Genomic DNA, 21,177 nt, shown 5'->3' with positions numbered 1-21,177 from the left:
ACTGGACAATTTGAAATAAATAAACACAAGACAGACATCAGTGCTATTTTGTCTCTTTATTACAAAGAATATGAGGAATAGAAGAGTGAAAATCAAACTCCTTGCAACCAGGAAAAATTGGTGGTTTACTGGTTGTAAACCTACTACTACTGATTGTAGGTTTTTTTCTGCTGTAGGAGACTGACTGTAAGTGTTTACAGCAACCAGCTTGCCAGCAAGAGGTTGAAGGTGTTGCACATCCATGCAAACGCCCACAGATTGGCTAAGGTTAGCAAACAATTGCCATCTAATTTATACACAGAGAGACTCCTAACAGTCTGTGACGTTGAGTACAAATCACCTGCGGTGCGTCTCTGTAATAGGGGACACGACTCAACTGGTTATATTGTGGTTATATTCCTATATGAAAGCAGGGCTGCTGAGCGCTTACGTCATTTTGTGAAAGAATTTCTATTTTTAAGCAATGCAGCTCTGGCTGGACTCTGAATGTAAGTATAGTGGATGTGAATTTCCATTTGTGGAGATGTCAACAGACTTGCAATTTTCTTGCAGTTCAATTCAACTTAATTTAGATAACACCAAATCAAAACAGCTGCATCAAAGTGCTTTATATTGTAAAGTTAAGACCCTACAATAATACAGAGAAACCCGAGAAAACTCCAACAATCACATGACTGCGTTTAAACAACAGTGGAAGGAAAAACTCCGGCAGAACCACAAAAAGAATGAATGACCTTACTTTTATTTAGTGTCACGTTCTGCTTTATGTTAAACATAAGCAATAAGAGTTTCCAATTTTATAAAATGTATAAAAATAAATGTATCACAGTGTTGTAACATTAATACTTACTGTATGGACTTTTGGATTTTGAGTCTGAAAGGTAAGATGTTAAAAAGCCGTCCTTCGTTCAGCCGTATCTCACCGTTAAGTCGAGCCAAACCATATGTGTTGGAATGTGGGTTTAAACTGCTTGAACTCAAAGCAACATGGAGTTCTCCGAAATGCATAAATACCCTTCATGTAAACCATTTGAGGAATTTTCATTTCGCAGAACTAAGTTGCTGCAGAGGACACACAAGCTTAGCACCAAATCTCTCCTCATCCATTAGCTGTGAGGTAAATGGAATATTATGATGCATTTGTCTGAATAATAATAATGGTTGTAAGAATTTAGAGTTGTGTTAGAAATTACACTTTAAGGGAGTTTTTTTTTCCCCAAATTGGAGCAAAACTTTGAGGCGCTCATTAAGAAAATTGAGACTTTAAGCAGAAAAGTCACAATAAATCTTTCTACAGCACCAAAATCAATCTTTATTCTTCATCAGGTATTAAATACTTTCCACAATACAACCAGCTCTTTTCTAAAAGGATAGTCTAAGCCTGTTTTTATCAAGAAAAAAAAAAGTTCTTATGATCAGCGTGTTTAAAAAAAAGAAAAGAAAAGAACAGGAAACATGAATGAAGTCTTTTCCTGTAAAGCTCAGAGGATGTCAACCACCACGCCCTCCACATATCACTTTAAAATGATAAAAACTCCCCAAAAACAGGATACATCTACACACAGATAATTTGGCTCATTTATGCACATTCTGATATAATCACAGTTCTAACAGCAAGTCTGTGCTGAGCGATTCAGTATCTCTGGGATTTTTTTTATTGACACAACTGAAGGAAAAACAGTGACAGCACATTTCCTCAGCTGTAACACTTCTAGAAACTCACTGTCACATTCAGTCTTTTAATTTGAAATCTTTTTGAAATCATTCAGTGCATTTTGTCAAAGGAGGGGACACTAACTTCATTTCACTGAATGGAGCTCAAAGCACTGAGGAAAACAACAAAAGACATTAAATAGTTCAATCTGACTGTGCACGCTTTCCTTATGAGGTCATTTATTGTTGATTTTAAAAGGAGCCCGATGAACACAGTAAACAGAAGCTCCTGGAGTGAGCGACACAGGATATATGCCCCCCACCAGTGTGCACATCACATTTTCTGAAACCTCAAAAGTTAGAAGCTGAACTCTGTGTGCTAGTGTTAAATAACATCCCCGTTTTCATTTGAAGGTTAAAGAGTTTCCATGCAGCCAACACAGTTTAAATGCAAGCATGCAGAGTTCCTGATGTTTGGCCTGGATGAATGCAGAACTACACACAGGTGAAATCCCCCCAAGATTTATGGTGATAGTGTCAGTGTTGGGCTACCAGACATGTGGGGGTCCTGCTACATCATGACTGATCGAAGGTTCAGACAATCAGAGAAATGCTTTCAGAGTTTACTTCACTCCGTTTGATCTGGAAACCCACACATGTGGCAGTCCAAGATAAATCAAACTACAGACGACAACGTAAAGTGGAGCTAGCTGTGCAAACAAAGGAATTAGTGACTGAGTAACAGCGATTTGACACAAAAGCACACAAAAAAGTTAATAACTGTCCTTCACGGCGGTTTGTGAGAGCGAGGACTCCTTCTCATGACTTTTGACTTGTGTAATTTAGACTTGGTTCACTTGCACATTGTGTTTCCACTGTTGTGGGTTACAGAGGCACTGCCTTATTAGAACTGTATGACTGTTTAGTGGCTAATTTCTTTTAATGATTCCAGTTACTGCTTCAAGAAACGGTTACAAATGTTCCATCTCCAGAAACGGGGAAATTAACGTGTTTTATAGTATTTAAGTTAGAACACTGAAACAAAGATTGGAAGCAGTTAATGTTAGGCATATGTTGTTAAATGTGTGAGGTTAAATATCTGTTTCAGCGACACAGTGCTAACATTTTGGTAGAGGCACACATGCCCTGCTGCCTTTCAGGCCCACCATAAAGCTAACTGGAAAACAAACAGGACTTTTTACATTGTTAATGCTAAGCAGAAGTACTTCAGCACTGCTTCTAGTAACAGATCTACACATCTGGGAAATGGTTTATTTATCCTCCGGCCAGGAGTTAGACGATAAGAGGCATCTCCCTCTAATATTTTTGAATTTAACTTGATGTATGACGCTACAGCTGAAGCGACTCCGACACCTTAAGCTGAGCCTTTCTGCTTCCTCTTTCACTCTCTGTGCCAAGCTAAGCTAACTTCACATGTTCACACAATATGAAGATGACCTTGTGATGTAAATCGAATGTTAGCTAGCTGACGTGTTTTTAATCAAAGAAAATCTCCCCGGCGTTAATGTTTGTCTGGAATTTTCCGGTTTGGACTGCTGGCGCTCACGGTCTCAGATTACGCTGAAACAGGTGGGGAAAAACTTCCGACTAAGCAAAACCCAATGTTTGTCTTTACTGCAGACTTTCTGCCGCTCCGTGTGGCGTAGAAATCCAAACAGGCACTCCCCGTATCACTCCAGCATTTGAAAAGCCTGGCCATCTTCTGAGACATGGGCGAGGATGTCTGATACGACCGCATCACAGGAAAGCCTCTGAGTTATGTGCCAGCTATGATGTGATACTTCATATTTTGGGCAGTATGAGAAAACTGCTGAGTAAGTCTCTCAGTATAAGGCATAATCCAGGAGCCATAGCAGATCCACAAATAGTCTGTGGTGACTAACAATGATTGCTCACCAGACCGCGCCGTGCTATATGTGCACTGCGACTCTTAATTTGGTCTTTTTTGGCAGGAACAGAACAAAAGAAGAGTTTCCTCAACTGAGGTTCAAAGCCTTAAAGAGGAGGTTGGAGGTCAGACCACACAGAAAACTTCATGTCCAGAAAAGACATCCACCACTTCGCCACTTGGACAGAAAGATTCGACTGGACTCGTGTCACAGACCGGAAGCCTCTGAATGATGGTAGGGTCCGTTCACCTGTTATAGATGAGAATAAAACAAACACCTGGGTTAGCACAGATCACTTGAGCCAAAGCTGGTAATACTAATGTAATTATTGCCAACACAAAGAGATTTCGACTTCTACTACGGTGGCCCTGAGACGTCAAATGTACTGCAACAAATAAATATATAAATAAACCCTTACAAAACACAACAGAAGTGTTTTTGGGGAGACAATAATGTGATGGAGCAGCTGCAGAAGGGACATGCTAACAGTAAGTAAATCATGAATCACCCCCCCTCTCTTTCATTCAGGTCTAATGTGCTGTTTTCTGGATATAGCAGAGTGTCAGGAAGCTGTATTCCTAGTACCAGGAGTGGCAGGTTGTCCTATTAGCTGCTGGACGTGTTTTAATAATGCAGAGAAAAATTTGTGGGCAGTAATCTGACTACACCTGTCAGAGTCTTTCACAACTGTCCGAAGAGAGAGCAGCAGTGTTGGGTGTGGCATGACTGCTTTGTTCTGCTGGTAGAATAATTACACTGAAAACCTACAGATTATGTCAACACACTAACATTAAGAAAGATTCAAGTTTTAGTTAAGCAAAAGATCTTCTTACTGAATATACAAGCACAAAAAGGTTTTACATTTATGCGTTATTGTTAAATGCTGAGCTTGTAAACTTTTCAAAGAGAAGATTTAATAAGAAACATCATATAAAAAGGACAGCACGGTTATTGAACGTTAATGATGATTAAAAAAAAAAATACATTTATTTAGAGTCCAACCTGTCAGACCAGGTCAAGTTGTTGTGTCTATGTGGGGTGTTGTAATAAGGAGAAACATCTGTTTCATCAATTGACCAGAATATTGCGCCATGTAGACATGTTGGTTCATCCCTCGGCTACATGTCGACAGAATATTGAGAAAGAAAATTAAAAGTGGTTATGAAGCACATTTTGATCCACTTTAAAAAAAAACAAAAAAAAAAACAAACAAAACATGCAGCTTTAGATTTAGTTTCTGCTTCTAGGTATCCAAGCTCAGAGTAGAGGTCAATAGATGTTCGTGTGTAAAAGAAAGTTTTCACAGGACTAAAAACCTTTACTGCTTCCATAGGAATGAAGAGGGTAAGCAGCAGCCAGATGGTGCTAATCAAATGCTTGTGATGAGTTGATTAGCAGTAACTGTGAGCACCTTGTAAATCAAGACATTCTGGCAGTTTGCTGTTCTGGAGCATTCAGTTGTGCATCTCAGGAATGAACATCCCAGCATTCAGTCTAAAGTCAAACTGTGCAATGCTCAGAGAAATAACAAAGAGAGCTGCATCTCAGACTCTATAATGTAAAAGTTGATGACGGTACAGTTAGAAAAAGACTAAACTACTATAGGTTGTCTATAGGTTGCCTCTTCTCTCTAAAAAGACCACGGCAGCACAGCTTAGATTTGCAAAGCTGCATGTAAACAGAGCACAACACCTCTAGAACAGATGAGACTAAAGTGGAGATGTTTGGCCTAATGGACAGCGAAACATTTGACGAAAACACAGAATATCAGCCAAAACCTCTCATACCAACTGTCAAGGATGGTTGTGGAGAGGTATTGATTTGGCCCTCATGACCTGAGCACCTTGCAGTCACTGAGTGGATTATGGACTCCTCTGTATATCAAAATATGATAGAGGCCATCTGTCTGACAGCTACAGCGTGGCTGAAAATGGATCATACAACAGGACAATGATCCCAGCATATAAAATGAGCACATGTCCACATTTGAGCCATTTTTGCCAAAGTTCAGGGGTAAAAATGTTTCAATGGAGAACTGTTTGTCTAAGAACTAACAGCATATCAACAAGAGCCAGAGAACAATTTTAAGCATAACTGAATCAATAAAAGGCCAAAAATGAATAAAGTTAGATTATATTTACTCAGAAGGATTATAGCTGTAGACCAGTAGGGGAAAAGCCCCCGACCCCACAGATTTCCACACAGATTGTCAAAAAAAGTAATGGAAAAAAAAAAAAAAACCCAACAAAAAAAAAAAACAACCTCCTTTTGGATGTGAAAATACACCATTTTAACTGGCAATCAACCAGGTTCTGTGCAAGAAGAATACTTACATAATTACATTTACACAATAGCTCGTCCATTGTGGGCAGTGTGCCTTGAAAAGGCTTATTAGAGTATTAAAAAGAAATAATAGAATCAACTGTAGTCAAACTCTGACAAGAAAAGTCTGCAGAACATCTACCAAGCAAAGCTAAAATAAATGTGGCCAATTGTGAGAACAGCCAACAGTACTAAAGACAAAGAGTCCATCCGAGGCCATTTTGAGAGGCAATGGTGAAATGCCAGGAGGCTGAATGATGTTGTGAAAGGAAAATTACTCTACCAACAAAGAATGAGGCAAGTTTCACTTTTTTGTTTTCTAATAAAGGAAAATGGACGGCTGGTGAGTGGTTACATGAGCGATACCATCTACATTCCCCTTTTGAGAAAATCTACAATTATCTAAGCTCAGTGGTAACTCTAGCCAACTCCCTTTCACATGTCACATCATCCTTACCATTATGGTGTATGCTCTGGAACACGGTGCACTTTACCCCCCATTTCGCCCCTAAGACGCTTCAAACCTGCAATACAGGGTTTGTTTGACTGCTACGAAAAAAGCTGTCAAGTTACTTTAAACGAATGACAATTCTGAAGTCATCTCTCACACTGTATGTATAGACTTAGAGACTTGGAGCTTTTTATTGTCATTGTGCAGTTTCTTGCACAGCGAAATCGGGTAGCTGGACCACAAAGGTGCAAAAGTAAGAAGAAGAGAAACCAATATACAACGAGGGGGGAAAGAAAAATGAATTAATAAATAAAATAAAATAAAAAGCAATGTATATGTATACATATATGTGAGTGAAACTATATACATGGTGTATGTGTAAGAAACACTGAAACAGAAACATTGTGGGTCTGTATACAAGGGAAGTTATATAATATAATAAATAAATAAGGGTGGAGGGGCTATGGTCATTTAGGGTGGAGATGGTAGTTCTACTGGGACCAAAATATTGCACAGGACCGAAAAATATTGCACATACCAAGGATATTGCACATGAGCCAAAAATATTGCACAGAACATGGAGAGACTGAGATATTGCACATAGATGATCAACAGCAGTGTCAGAGTGGATGTGTTGGGGAAGTCTTTACACTCTAAGGCTACGTTCACACTGCAGGCGAAAGCGCATCAAATCCGACTTTTCTGACCCTATGCGACCCGTATCCAATCATGTGAACGGCACAAATCCGATATTTTCAAATCCGATCTGGGTCACTTTCGTATGTGGTACTGAATCCGATACATATCCGATGTTTTAGAAAGCGACTGCTGTTTGAACGGTCATGTTGCATTAAATCCGTCTTTTATGTCACTGACACAAGACAGACGCCAATTATCAGCGCCGGAGAAGCACCCGAGAGGACATCGCGAACGCTTCCTGGCCATCCAGTGTAGATGTCAGTGAAACTGTTGGGAAGACAACGTGAACATTTCATTTGTACTGTATAATCTGCAGATTCTGACAGAAATCTGTAACTATCCTTTGAAGCACCGCTCCTCTCTAACAGCAATAAGGATAATTATTAGGCCATGTGTAAATAACAAAATAACTTTATAACTTAAAGCAAAAATTGGGAAACGTAAAGTCCGAAGTCTTTATATTAAGGGCCATCAGTCAAACAATACTGTTTGGTCTGGGTCTAAACAGAGCGCGTTGTGTGTGACGTCTTCTTTTGCGCATGCGGGCCGCTTTGAGCGTTCACACTAGAGCGTGTTTGCTGTCGCATTTTATTTGTAGTGTGAACAAGCAGACAAGAAAATCGGATTTGATCAAAAAATCGGAATTGAGCATTAAGACCTGCAGTGTGAACGTAGCCTTAGTTTGCATTAAGAGTCCTGACAGCTGTTATTTAGCCCGTTGGTTTTACAACAACAAACTGTTATAGTCTTGTGTTTGACGTGTGTGCTGTGAGAGTTAACAACTGTTCAAAAGGACAAACTGGCCGAGGTTTCCAAAGAGATTCATTTTAAGAAGGTACCTCCTGGTTAGGTTCAATTTCAGCAAACAAAGAGAGCAATTACTTCCTGGACTCCATCAGCACCGTAATTAAGCTCAGCAGGACAAGTATTTCTGGGTAGGTGTCAATATAAACAATGTTGCCCAGGTTGTTGGCTGTCTGCTGTGCTCAAAGTGGAAAATACATTGTTGTTCCAAAAAATTGATTCTGTGTCTTGATGCATCAGGACACACTGTTGGAGTTACATTCCCTGCAAAACACTGAATCTGAAACAATGATACTTTATTGTACAGATAACCTAATGTACAAGTGCATTTTCTGTTCTACCAGTAATTATTACAGTCTGTGCTTTCCAGCGTCTTAAGTACAGCTCTGTGACCTCGTGGCTTTTTATTCATAACTACCCCGAGTAACAAAATATGAAAACAAGCTTGTTACTGCTGCAATCCAACATCAATAAGTGGATATCCACAGTGGTTTACAAACATATCAGCTATTCCAAAAAGCACAAAAGGGAAGAAACGGATGATGCAAGAACATGTTTTAAGTTCAAACTGCATCAAACTAACAAACTAGACATTGTTTTTGATTCTGACTATGCTTCCTCAAGTACTTTTAAATTAAAGTTATTGATAATTATTTAATTCATTTAGTAATCACAAAGCATCCAGGGCATTTTAATTGAGGCTATAGTCAACGGTTTAACAGGTGAAATTAAACTTGGGAAGAAAACAGATGAAAATAAAAGTCAAAGAACAGAGAAATCATTTCCACCGTCTCTGGTTTACATCAGGAAGAGGAGAATAGGAAAGGGAAAGTCTAGAGATTTATCTCGTCTGTTGTTCCCTCAAATACAACCGATGGAAAAGGGTTTGTGTGATTTCAGGTTTATCCGAGACATCAACAGGAACCTAGCCTACCAATATTTCTGCTAAAACACCATCGGCCAGAGAGCTGACGTGAGGCTAAACAGGGTTACGGTCCGTCCTTCGCCATCTGAAAATGCAAAACCGATGCTTACAGGGAGGTGGAGACACACAAACTCTAATTTATCAAAGGAAGTCAGTTACTGGCTCCAAACATCAGCGCTCCAAATGTAGTGACATATTTTCCAAGTTAAAATATATTAACTGGGATAATCTGCTGCAACTTCCAGATGTTGCTGACACATCAAATAATTATTTTGGCAGGGCACTTGTAACTTTAAACCACATGCTTCACCACCTGAGCTATATTTTAGTCATCTAGAGAAAGTGGGACCGACTTTCTGGTGTCTACATTAGAATTTCTAGCCACTACTTCAAATGAACCCTGACTCTTATAGAGGAAGGCAGAGGGGTTACCACAGCTGCACCCAACTGACATACTTTGCCTGTCACAGTAAAGTCAGAAAGCTAAAAAAACAGAACAACTGGCCCAAATTAGATGGTTTACAAAGTACTTTAGTAATGGTCAGACTATGACCACATATGGCTTTAACTATAAAATGTTCAAAAGTTTTTAAAGTGGCAAAAGCTGAACCACTTTCCAGTATTAAAACACTCTGTTCTAATATCATATTAGGTAGGCAGGTAGTAAAAATGAGAATAATGAGGGAAAATAATAACCGAATGTCACTTTTGAACCCCTGCAAATCGTGGAGCTCACACCACTGAGTGAATCAGCCTAAAACATTATCTGACGCACTACTTTCAGTTCCTGTCTTTTTAATGGTCAACCCTCTGTTGACCCCTGTGTGAGGTTTTTGGAACAAACCTTTGGGCCGGTTTTGAGAGCTTTATCAAATCCTTTATGTATTTCAGCAGTTACCTTTGCAAAATGATTCAAATCACTTTGAAAGATATCCGTGGATCATGTGCAAACAACATAGGACTGAGTTATTGATCTCTCTGTTATTGTGTTCTTACTCGTGCATCGTACTCCAAGACAAAGGGAGGGATATCGATCTGCTCAGGCTTGATGCAGGTGAAGAGCTGTTGCAGATTGTCAAGGTAGCGGACCTTTTCCTTCATGCCAGATACACTGAAAGTGGTGAAGAACCATGTTGAAACCTTGATTGAGACAAATGAAGAAAGAAAGGATGTGTGTAAAGAACCGTTCATCAGTTTTTAAAGACATTCAAGCTTGATTTTGCATTACCAGGACACCAGTCATGCAATAATCAAAGAATAACTGAACACAACTGTGTAAAAAAAGAAAACTGAGCAAGACTTTAATGAATAAAGAAAAAGTTATCAAGAAACCAGATAAACCAGAAGTTACTTAATGAGGAAAATATTTTCTGGATCAGTGTAATAGGAACGTAAGGACTTAGATTAATAACAAAAGCAACAAGCTCCTGGTTGTCTGCCTTTTACAGATGTGTGGTTCTGTTGACTTCATCAGGCAGTGACCTCGAGCTTGCACTTTAGCGGTTTGCAGCTGAGTGTGAAGCAGCTGGGATGAAAACTAGCACAAATCTCCAAATCTGAGGCCATGTTTTTTTTTGACGGTAACACGGTGGAGTGCCAACTTTGTGTCAGGATGAGATGCCGATCCAAGTGGAGGAGTTTAAGTATCTCATGGTGTTGTTTGTGAATGAGGGGTGAGGGGAGCAGACTGGTGTGTATGAGGTGTCGGTGTGCTGTAGTGAAGAAAGCGCTGAGCATGAAAGCAACGCTATCAATCTACAGGTCAGTCTGCATTCTTACTATCACCTGTGGTCACGAGCCCCGGGTGGTGAACAAAAGAATGAGACAAGCAGTGGAAATAAGTTTCCACTGAAGGGTGTATGGCACAGCGTTTTAATCTTAAATGTATAAATATGGCTTTGTAATGTCTTGTGCCCACTCTTTTTCTTACAAAAAAAGGATAAAAACTTGATCAAAATCATCTGAAATACAATAAACTACACAGACAAGGTTTGTTTTTATACATTATCAACTGAAATATAAATATCTGGTACTTAGTAAAAATGTTTTACACAGGCCTGTATATTAAATTAAAACCATCCCTTACCTTCGAGCGAAATGTTGGATGTACAAAGTAGAACGCCATCAAATTTTTTTTATACCTGCAAGAAATAAAGCAGAACATTAGTGGAGTAATATTTCTCAGCAACCCTATGACTCATTATTCTGGAAATTAAACATAAAATTAAAGAACCTGTATTATGAAAAGAAAATGATTGATCTTCTGAAAGAGGAGACACAATGTTTCTGTAGCCGTTTCCAAAGCCACAGATTTGCTGTTCCACAAAAACACCACTTTATAATCAGCTCCATCCTGTACATTAGCATGGACACATTTACCATAAAGAAGAGCCAAATGTTTTTCCAATGCTTGGTTATTTATTTGATTGAACAGACAGGTAATTAGACAATTAATCGACAGTGTCAGCTACAGCAGCTGTCATAGTACAATGCTGCTTTACGCCGCTTTGATCAGACAACTTTAGCCATAAAACTGTGCCAAACTGTCTACAGAAGGAAGCTAATTTTAGACACTTGTCTCCATCTACTCGTATCTGAAGCTCAGTCAAAGCAGCCAAAACCACAGATGGCTCACCAGTCTGTCAGTCTCACGCAACCAACTCTCCCTGATGGAAGAGGGGCCCAAGAGGCATCTACATTTGGGAGGAACTCTATTTCAATCACCATTATTTAACTACAGACCATGCTCCAATGAAGCAACAGAGCCACATCACTGGCAAAAACAGGACATGTAAACTTGAGGTTACCAAACCGGTATAAGCCTGTTATGTCTGCCATTCCTAAGTTGCTGGAGTCAACTTCCGCTTCTCTGTTTTCAAGACAGAAGCAAACAAACAGACTGTGAGGCTAACAAACAAATCAGGGGTATATCCCAGAGTGAGAGAGCACCAACTAAAACTGTGGGTCAGTTACTAGTTACATGTGTTTAGAGCCAAATTCCTCGTATTTCTGATATTCACTAATTCAGATGATATTTTAAATTAATGTGCTGCATCTGGCAGTTCTTCTTGATATTGTAGGAATCAACCATCACACACAGATGTTGAGTCTTCAGGGTGAAATGGTTTGGAATAAGGGAGCCTCTCTCTGGATAAACCCTGTGCTCTCCCTGAGCTGTCAGGTTTATCCAGAGAGAACACATTTGTCCACACAGTCCACGCACTTTAACTTTACACTCAACATTTCCACTTTACTCTTGAAATAAAACACATATATTAAATAATAGTAAGTAAGCTCTTTCCCTTTAACCTTTGACCCTGGCCCCTTTGGATGCTGCCAAAACGTTCTGCATTCTGGAAAACTCTGGAAATAGTGCTGACCTGAACTTCAATCCATACTAAATTTGCTTGTGTTAAGAAAAACCAAAACATTTGTCCATCAGAGGAACACACAGGAACTTTTAGTTATCCAAACAATTCAGACGTACAAAACCGTGACTTGTGGCCTTCTGCACTGGTCCAGAGCCGGACCCGGGGATATTTAAAAATAATCACTCTCGAGTCCATCGGTCTCCTGCTAAATGCAGACAACATATCCACAGTTTTGGAAGCGTTTATGTTCAAATCTGGCGAGAGTCTGTTGGTTAGGTAATTTGAAGCTAAAATGCATCTGCAGTCAATCAATAGCTAAATAGCCAGACCAGGGTTCAATATCAACATGCCAAACCAAAAAAACTCAAAACAAAGCAACTGCTTGAGAAATGTACCAGAGAAAGAAAAATACTCCTAAATTAGCTACACATCCTGACAAAATAGCTAGAACATGAACAGAAACTGTAACTGTTTAGAAGTAAAGTAATCCCTGAACGTGATGTGAAACACTGTGTTCCTCGCCCTGCAGAAGAATGAGGACACAAAGTTCCCTGAAAAAAGGCTTTGATTGTCTCTGTGACTGACAGGCAGCGCAGTTCTTGTGCTTTAAACACAGAGCACTGCCAGACCCATGTCCCTGCTAAATGACAAACTTTTTAGCAGTCATCCTTTTCTACTGCAGCCAAAGTACAATATCCAAGTCAGAAAGTGTACAAGCAAACAGATAACCTCAGCGTTTTTTGTTTTACATTAAATGAGCCTTTAGTAGAGGCCAGACTGTTGTCTGTTTGCAGAGGTGGTGGAGCCTTAAACATCCCTAACATTTTAGGGCTGCAGCACGCACTGATGAATCAGCAGAACACAAACGTTCGTCTCGTCGCTTATGACTGAATGGGGGTTTCCTGTTCTGATGAAAGGGGAAGCTGAACGAAGGTGTCTTCATTCGCATATAAAGACTCTGTGAAAGCAAGGATTGCTTCATTTAAATTCCCTTTTCCTGCCTCACTGAACTATATTACGTAACCTGCATCTGACACCCTTAGGGTAAATGTATCACACAACATAAAGGATAAACATCAGGAATGTGCTACAGTTTCAGTTTTCTTTATAAAGGTTAAGAAAGGTGTTGTGAAACCAACAGAATGGACAGTGAGAAAGCAATGAAACATGAGAAACAAGTGTGGAAAGGTACGTCTTGACTGCATGGAGTTTCCCACTGACACAGGAAGCAAGTTTGGTTTCTAGTAACCAAAACTAAAAAGAGATGACAACTATAAACGCTTCTCCTACCCACCGAGTGCCCGAGTTTCTCTAGGTTTTTCCTTTGGTAGCTTCCAGTTAACAATATTTCAACCCCCTTTTTTTCCACAGTTACATTTAGATATTGTGTGGGTTTCAAGCCCTTGTGTTGATGTTTACGGACACTATAAATTTATTTAATCTAGTTTCAAGTGCTAGTTTTAAATCAGTAGTATAAATAGGATTATTAAGACATACACTTAAAACCTAACTCCTACAATATCCACTGTATGACCACTCATGTCTGTCTTTATTCATTTTACCGCGTTATAGTTAAACATGGAAGTAAATGGATCTAACTCGTTTGACTGAATACAGCATGAAAGCAACAAACTGACAATCAGGGGAGTGTGCCTGGATAGAGGAATCACTTCAGATCAGTGAAGCTGTAGATCTACTCTGATCTCTGAATAAAAGTGTAGATTTTTCTGGTTTCCATTTGGAAGATGTGGCTACGATTAAGCCCGATGAAAATATTCATCAATGGTGAACTTTTCAGGAGATCCCAAAGAGATCAAACAGCATCTGACAGCATCTGTATTGAGTTCTAAATGTGATGCTACACATTTGACACATTGCTCAACAGAATGACTGATTCAGGTCCAAATCCATTCTGCAACCTCAGTTATCACAAAGTCATGTCTGACAACAACTTTTCAGAGTGCTGTCTCTGAAAGGCTCAGTTTAGAATAAAGATCTGCTTTGCAAACGTTGAACTCTTTGATTGAGGCCAAGTCACAGCCAAGTCGCTTGGCCTCAAGTCACTGCGAGATGTCGCGCCAACAATGAAACAAAAATGTGTTTCACAGCTTGTTTGGCTTTTCCAATAATCTAAACACTGTAACCTTGGTGGTATCATACTGTGGCACGAACAATGTATCTTAACTTTAATGCAGCTGCAGAGGCTGAGACCAAGAGCCAAACGAAGACCAAATAGGTCAAATGAAACTCTAAATGTTTGTATGGCCTAATATACAAAATGTTAAACACCTTGATTTAGTTAGAAAAGTGGACCCTTTGTCATGTTATTGATACAACATGATTGTTAGATTGATTTAAAATCCAGTAAGCACTATGCTGTATGGAAAAAAATATGAAAGTGGCTACTATAATGACTTAATCATAGTATCATCATGGCCTTTGAGAGAGAAAAGGAGTGAATGAGAGGGGAATTCCCAAAGACTGTCTTTTTTACACAACCTCTCTCTGTCTGATTCTTTTTTAAGTTTTGGTTAGTTAAGGCTGGAGAAGTAGTTGGCCAACAATCTTAGCCAAATCTAATTCTACTTTAAATATATATTGTAAACCCAGATGACAACAGTTCTGGATAAATGGAAAGCTGAAGCAATAACAGCCTCAGACTGTTCTTACTCAGTGACTCAATGCCAGAGGAATAAGACAAAAGCGAATGCCTTATCTATTCAATGTTCTCTTCCACTTCATATGCGATTTAATGTTGGTTTTCCAATATACTTGACATGTTTTAATTTAAAAGATGGAAGGCAAAAGCTTAGAAAAACTGCAGTCATGCCTTTAGCTCAAGGTTTAGATTAGCCACAGGCTCAGCGTAATCAGGTGAGTAAAATGTCAGACTGACTTGACGTCAACGATGTCGTAGAGTTTTTTCAGGAAGTCGGTGTCCAGATGGTTATGCTCTCCGGTCAGCGTGTGAAAGTAAACCATAACATACTCCTTCACTGTGATGTGGTCCATTACATGGATGAAGTACAACAGGGCCTACAGCACACAGGCAGAGGAAACAAACATACAGGATTACTGCAAGTATTTATTTACTTACAATTCTGTTAAAAACCAGATCACCCAGATCGGATACGTTTTCTTTTATAGTTGCAGCTTTTCCTATTTAAAAACAGATACACTGCATTTTGCTACAGGTACTGAGGAATAAAATTAAACATGTAGTGAACAAGGTTAAAAACACATCAATGTGACCTGTACTTGCTCACACATATTGCATTATTACGAGTACACAAAAACAAAATAAATCTGCACCATCTGTTGCGGTGAAGTCCGACATGACTAAGATCACTAAAAGTGCTTTACTTTGACATATTGGCACATGTTACCTTTTCAAGGTCAATGAGGGTCACAGGGATGTTTCGTCCAACCACGACCATCACTGTCCTGCCACATACATCCACGCCTGGACAAACACACAGTAAAGTGTAAAGACACTCAGACCCTGCAATTTTTTATTAATTTAAATACAGTATCACAGTATGGAAACAGAGCTCCAGATGCAGTAAGTGAGAATTGTTGAGAGACAGTCTGTGTTTTGTTTGCAAATCAAACTCCGGCCCTCTGCCTACAGAGGTATTCTAACCAACACTGAGTAATAGTTAGTTTTACAGCAGTTCAGCCTCCGTGTCTGTGATTATGATCTGGACTTTTTGCTTGTAATCTACAGCGAAATTCTTTGGAAGGCTGACTTTTGGATAAAACACACATTTTTAAGTGCATGTTCTCCAACTGTAATGTGCATTAGTGGCTGTATGACAGCCTTTGTTTCTTACTTAAATGCATACAGACCTACTTGTGTAGCGTGAATATAAAATCTAAAATGCTTCTTTTGCATATTTCCCTAAGACAGTTAACAACATAAAGAACATTTTTTCTGGAAAGAATTTTCTTGTGATACAGATAAAATATATTAAATATATTGTTTTAAATTAAATATTCTTAAAGCTTAAATCTACCCACCTCAACACACGGCCTAAAAGTTCAAATAGGGTCAACCTTTTCCTTACTTGACATCAGCTGAGCTAATTGGTGCTCAACCTTGTCCTGGACTGTGTGCAACAACACTGCCTCCTACTGGTGATGACAGTCAATTGTGCCTTAGAGAGGATGAATTGCCTTTGCTCTTCATGCTGAGGTGAAACAAACTCTCAGCAGGTTAAAGGTCACCCAGCACCCTTACAATACACGTGTCTGAAAACTTCCTTTTGTTTCCTGGTTTTCTTTCACGTCTACATTCAGACGTTGAAAGACTCCTTCAAAGATCTAATATGCACGTCCCATGCTCAAACACCTACCAGTTTGGTACAAGGCTTTCAGCGCAGCAATGTCTGACAGGTCCTCTGCTCTCGCTCGACACAGCCAGCGACCGTAGCTGCAGGATTAAAACAGAAAGAGAAAATATCTTAAATATATGCAACAATTAGCGGTTACACACATGCTATAACTACTGCCTCTATAAATTACTGCCAAAACATCTAGTAAAATGCTATAAAAAAATATAAAAAGTTCTTTTTAGTGTTTTTTAAGTGTGATCAGGAAAGCAGCCAAAACGTAGCCGTTCAGGAATGTTTCAGTTAAATTTTGAGTGACGAACACTTACAGTGCAAACTGAAACAACATTAGATAGAAATACTTAGTAAATTGAGTAATTCAAATCATATTTATGTACAGTGAAATAACTGAATAAAATACCGCACTTGATTTTTTAAGTGAAAACTTTAATACAGGAAACGTTAATTTTAATACAAGTGGAAGACACTTGAAGCATTATTTTATTACATTTATTTATTTCACAGTTTGGTTGGACTCTTACTTTCTCTGGTGTTGTTTCTGCAGGGCTGCCTCAGACATCTGTCCCTGTAAAATCAGTTTCCGCTGTTTGTCTACATCGCCTTCCATCCGGGCGAAGGCGTGAGTCCCAACCTGACCCAGATCCAACTCCAGGCTGTCCTCGTCACACTCATCTAGACAAGCCAACAGATAAGACGTTGTAATGAAATGCTGAACTTGTATCCGATACTACTTACAAAAAATAATTAATCCAGTTAACTCAGGCTTTTTTAAATGATCGTTTCCCCTCGAAACACCATCTGTGTACAAGTTTAAGCAAATTATAAATGCAGTAACATTCTCCTGGGTTTGCTTGCTTGTCCGTATTTATTTTATTACACAGATTCCAAATTTATCTGCAAAGATGCCGTTACACGTGTGTGTGAAAGCGCTGCTATGAAGTCATAAACTCAGCTGACAGATTCCAGGCTCGGGTTCAAGTCTGTTTCATTCCTTGTTTCTCCCAGACCACATGCACTACTGCATGCATGTCTGTGCATTTTATCAACATCCAAATGGACATGTGCATCTGTCAGTGTGTATACATCAGCCTGTTGTTATTGGGTTTCACTCGCAGGCAGCCTGCTTGCTTTGGATCAACACCCCAAAGCCACATGTCGATGCTTTGAAGCATCAGGCCAGCAGGCACCACACTTGAGGTCAATGGAGGCAAGAGGCTCAAAATGGAAACCACAAACACTCACTAACACATGGGCTGGTGTTACTTTCACAGGCCTCTTCACCAAAACCTAACATTTAGGGTGCAAGCAAAGGCTTAGTTGAGGTAAACTAAAGAGGTCATACAAAATTCAGTTTATGTGGAGGGTTTAAAAACTCAGTACGAGTTTGGACCGAAGCTGTCAAAATTTCTGTTTGTCCTTTTTGTTTTTATTATTTTTCTATTTCTACAGAACTGTTGGGCCTTGATTACTTCCAATAAAAACTACTTGGTCTGCATTTAGCTAGAGGACAGATAAAAATGTTGGGAGCCTAGAAAAGCTTTGATGTGCTTCAAAACAGTTTCCTTATTTAGAATTCAGAAAGTTTCTCTGCCAGACACATCTTCCTTTGTTTGACAGTAGTGTGCTGATCACATCCAACTCTTCCTTTTAGGAGAACACTTTTGTTCAAGGGCTTTGAGACAATCATCGTGACGAGGCATCATGCTGGTTAAAATCTGTCTGCGATACTTCTACGTCAGGTTATACAGCGTCTCCATCCTCATGTCCCGTCAATGCTTTACTACAAATAAAACAATCATGTCCTGACACCTCAGGAGCCTGAAGGCAGATGCAGTCTGATTGACTCACAAAAACAACCTGAGCTCTAAGTTAATCATTATCCAGAGTGTCATCTTTACACTATATTTAACGATTCAGCTCAGATGTTTTATGGTTCGGTTAGTCAGTGAGAAACAACATGAATGACTGACAGCCTAAAAAGCCAAACAGCTGACTGCTCAGTCATTTAATCTCACCTCCTCCCACAGAGAAACAGACTATTTCAACTTGACAGTGAAGTCCTTCAAATGAAAAGAAAAGCTTTTATTCTACAAAATCAAACTACAGGGAAGAAATGTTTTGTTTCTTTTCGACTGAAATGAAAGTGAAGCATGTAGTGTGTCCCTTTCCGATTTCAGGAAATTGTTCATCACAGTATTGAAAGAAAAAAAAGAAAAAAAGAAGTCTGTGTACCTTCAATGCTTCCTGGTTTCTCTGTGATGCGGATCTGTCTTTCCGGAACCACTGGTTCACCCTCAGAATTGCCGATGTCAGCTGGGATGAGAGGTAGGCAAGTCTTTTCTTCTCCCTCAGAGCGTGGGTAGTACAGAGGAAGTAACTTCTTGAACGCAGACTGAAAGAGCACAAACATTAATATTTATATTAGTGATTAATATGCACATGGTTAACTTAATACACCTGGTTTTAAATAAGAGGAACATGCAGGTTAAGTTTTTCCTGTTGGTCTAAACTAAAGACAAAAAGTCACACAAACCTCCTCTATGTCTGAAACTGCAAACACCACCGTTTCTATGCTGTTTCCATGATTCTCCAGGAACCGCCGCACTGTCCCTACAAACACATTTGTTTTGGTTTATTACAAGATAACACAGACAAACAGACAAGTAACAGCAAATCTGTAGTTTACAGAGCAACAGCAATTTTTCTATGACTAAGAAGAGGATGAAACTAATTGAGATGGGTCCTTTTCTGTGGTGTGGACCTGTAGTCGTGTATTTAAGTGAACAAACCTGAACAAACATTTTGCAAACTAGCAGAATAATTACCACATATGGTTCTCTTTGGGTGTAGGAATTCACTGAACTAATACACTCCACTATGACCCCTGTATATCCAGTCTTACATTCAGTTCAGTTTTTGTGGTTATTTTACAGCCAGTAGTAGCTTTAACTCCAGACGTGTGTAAGACTTCTGTTTGAGTGGATCTGAGTGATTTCAGGGTGGCAAGCTCACCTCTTAGATTCAATTCCACTGTTTTGAATTTGGGCCTATTACAAGCTTGGGGAGTTCAATTTTCCAAAGGGGTCACATGAGAAATTGGGATTTTTGTGGAGGGCTGCACCGATAAACTTACAAAGAGAGATAAAATTAATATTGAGCAGAACTGAGTTCACTGGTGGGGCTCTCCATAATATGTGACCCCATGGGAAAATCACCCACTGCTGGTATAGTACGTGCTTGTACAATTATTTGACCTTGTATGGAATATGTGACTAAAATAAGTGTCACACCAATAAAAACCTGTGTGTGTGTGTGTGTGTGTGTGTGTGTGTGTGTGTGTGTGTGTGTGTGTCTTACTCAAAGCAATGTGTGTTGCATCCTCCAGAGGATAACCTCTTTTGGTTGTGGTCACCACACAGAAGCCAACTGATGCCATTGACTGCTCTCTGTGGTGAAAAATGAAGAAATACAGTCTCACATACTGCACATCACATTTACAGTACACACTGATTATACAATGTCAAATGTGACATATATCATTCCCAATATGTCTACATGTTGTCAATACAAACAATGGCAATAAGAAAAGTTGTAATAAACAGTTCAATATAGCACCTTCAGATCCCTCTATTGACCTTGGAGAAAGGTCAGAGGTCAAATGTGACATGATATTTTAAACCTTCATATGGTACTTTCTATATGCTGACAATACACATCAACTTGTAACAATCAAGCTTTTACGTTCTCAGGCTTTTAATCAGTTTTTGACCAATAAGTCATTGAGTGGACCTTGAAAATCTTGGTGGAGACAAATTTAAGACAAATTTGAAGGGATTATTATGGACCCCACTCTACACCCCTAATAAGTTTTCAGAGTTCATTCAGAACTTATTGAGCTATTGTGTTTATAAACAGAATGACACGTACGCGTACACTACCAAAAACATAACATCCCTGGTGGAGGTAAAAATGTAATTCCATGTAAAGAAAATGCTGGCAACCGCCAGTGCTACCCCTCGGTTTTCTAGTAGACAAACCTATGGTATCAATTTGAAAGTCCTAGGTGACCTACACGAGTTATCGCATTTGCAAGATTTTCAGAAAACTTGTCCTCTGACCTTGAGTTTGAGATTCGAATCCCTCCAAGATTTTTAGTAGATACATGTATGGTATTCATTTAAAACGTGTTCTTGATTTATCACATTCACAAACTCAGGTGTCCATGCTGCCTGCCCACCTGAGGGAGGCGTGACAACAATCTCTGACCAGCCTTTTTACAGCTGAGGGCTAAAAACAAAATACTAAATATCTCCAATACTACTATTTAAATTTTGCCAGTCTGACTTTTTCCTTTCTTTTTTGTCTCAGTGGGTTCAGCCTTCTCCCTTAAATCATCATCACTGCTCTCTCCACTTCATCATATACTGCAAACATCTATATCACCAAGTAGATCAGGACAGAAACGGCACAATCTGGTCTGTGAAATATTGATTAGGAAATTGTGGATTTTAATCTGAAACACTGTTTCTTGTTGGGTTTGTTTTTAATTTATCCATTGACTTCATATTTTACAGATGGATTTTCCATCAACCTTTAAAACGGATCCAACTTTTCTGAAATCAGTGTTTCTGTAATCTGAAGAGTTCATCTTGTCTTACAAATCTTTGAGAAAGCGCTGGAAAGCTCAACG

General features: G+C 39.2%; 1 protein-coding gene across 2 annotated transcripts in view; it reads right to left on the bottom strand.

Moving 5' to 3' along the window:
• Positions 1-1,625: 1,625 nt before the first annotated feature.
• The window catches only part of gdap2 (ganglioside induced differentiation associated protein 2), a 24,906-nt gene continuing 5,354 nt past the window's right edge, over positions 1,626-21,177 (bottom strand). Inside the window, exons 4-13 of one of the 2 annotated variants that reach the window (XM_025903780.1) lie at positions 19,845-19,933; positions 19,021-19,097; positions 18,720-18,879; positions 17,009-17,159; positions 16,491-16,567; positions 15,522-15,598; positions 15,032-15,171; positions 10,851-10,905; positions 9,761-9,904; positions 1,626-3,812 (exon numbers count right to left, since the gene is read on the bottom strand). In XM_025903780.1, the coding sequence (XP_025759565.1) occupies positions 3,771-3,812; positions 9,761-9,904; positions 10,851-10,905; positions 15,032-15,171; positions 15,522-15,598; positions 16,491-16,567; positions 17,009-17,159; positions 18,720-18,879; positions 19,021-19,097; positions 19,845-19,933 (1,012 nt within the window). In that variant the 3' untranslated portion in view covers positions 1,626-3,770. Of the gene's footprint in view, positions 3,813-7,747; positions 8,850-9,760; positions 9,905-10,850; positions 10,906-15,031; positions 15,172-15,521; positions 15,599-16,490; positions 16,568-17,008; positions 17,160-18,719; positions 18,880-19,020; positions 19,098-19,844; positions 19,934-21,177 lie in introns of those variants that run through there. The other variant, XM_025903781.1, reaches the window with a different exon arrangement.

Source organism: Oreochromis niloticus, linkage group LG16 (assembly GCF_001858045.2).
Source record: "Oreochromis niloticus isolate F11D_XX linkage group LG16, O_niloticus_UMD_NMBU, whole genome shotgun sequence".
Lineage (NCBI taxonomy): Eukaryota > Metazoa > Chordata > Actinopteri > Cichliformes > Cichlidae > Oreochromis > Oreochromis niloticus.
This window is presented reverse-complemented; position numbering and strand designations above follow the sequence as displayed.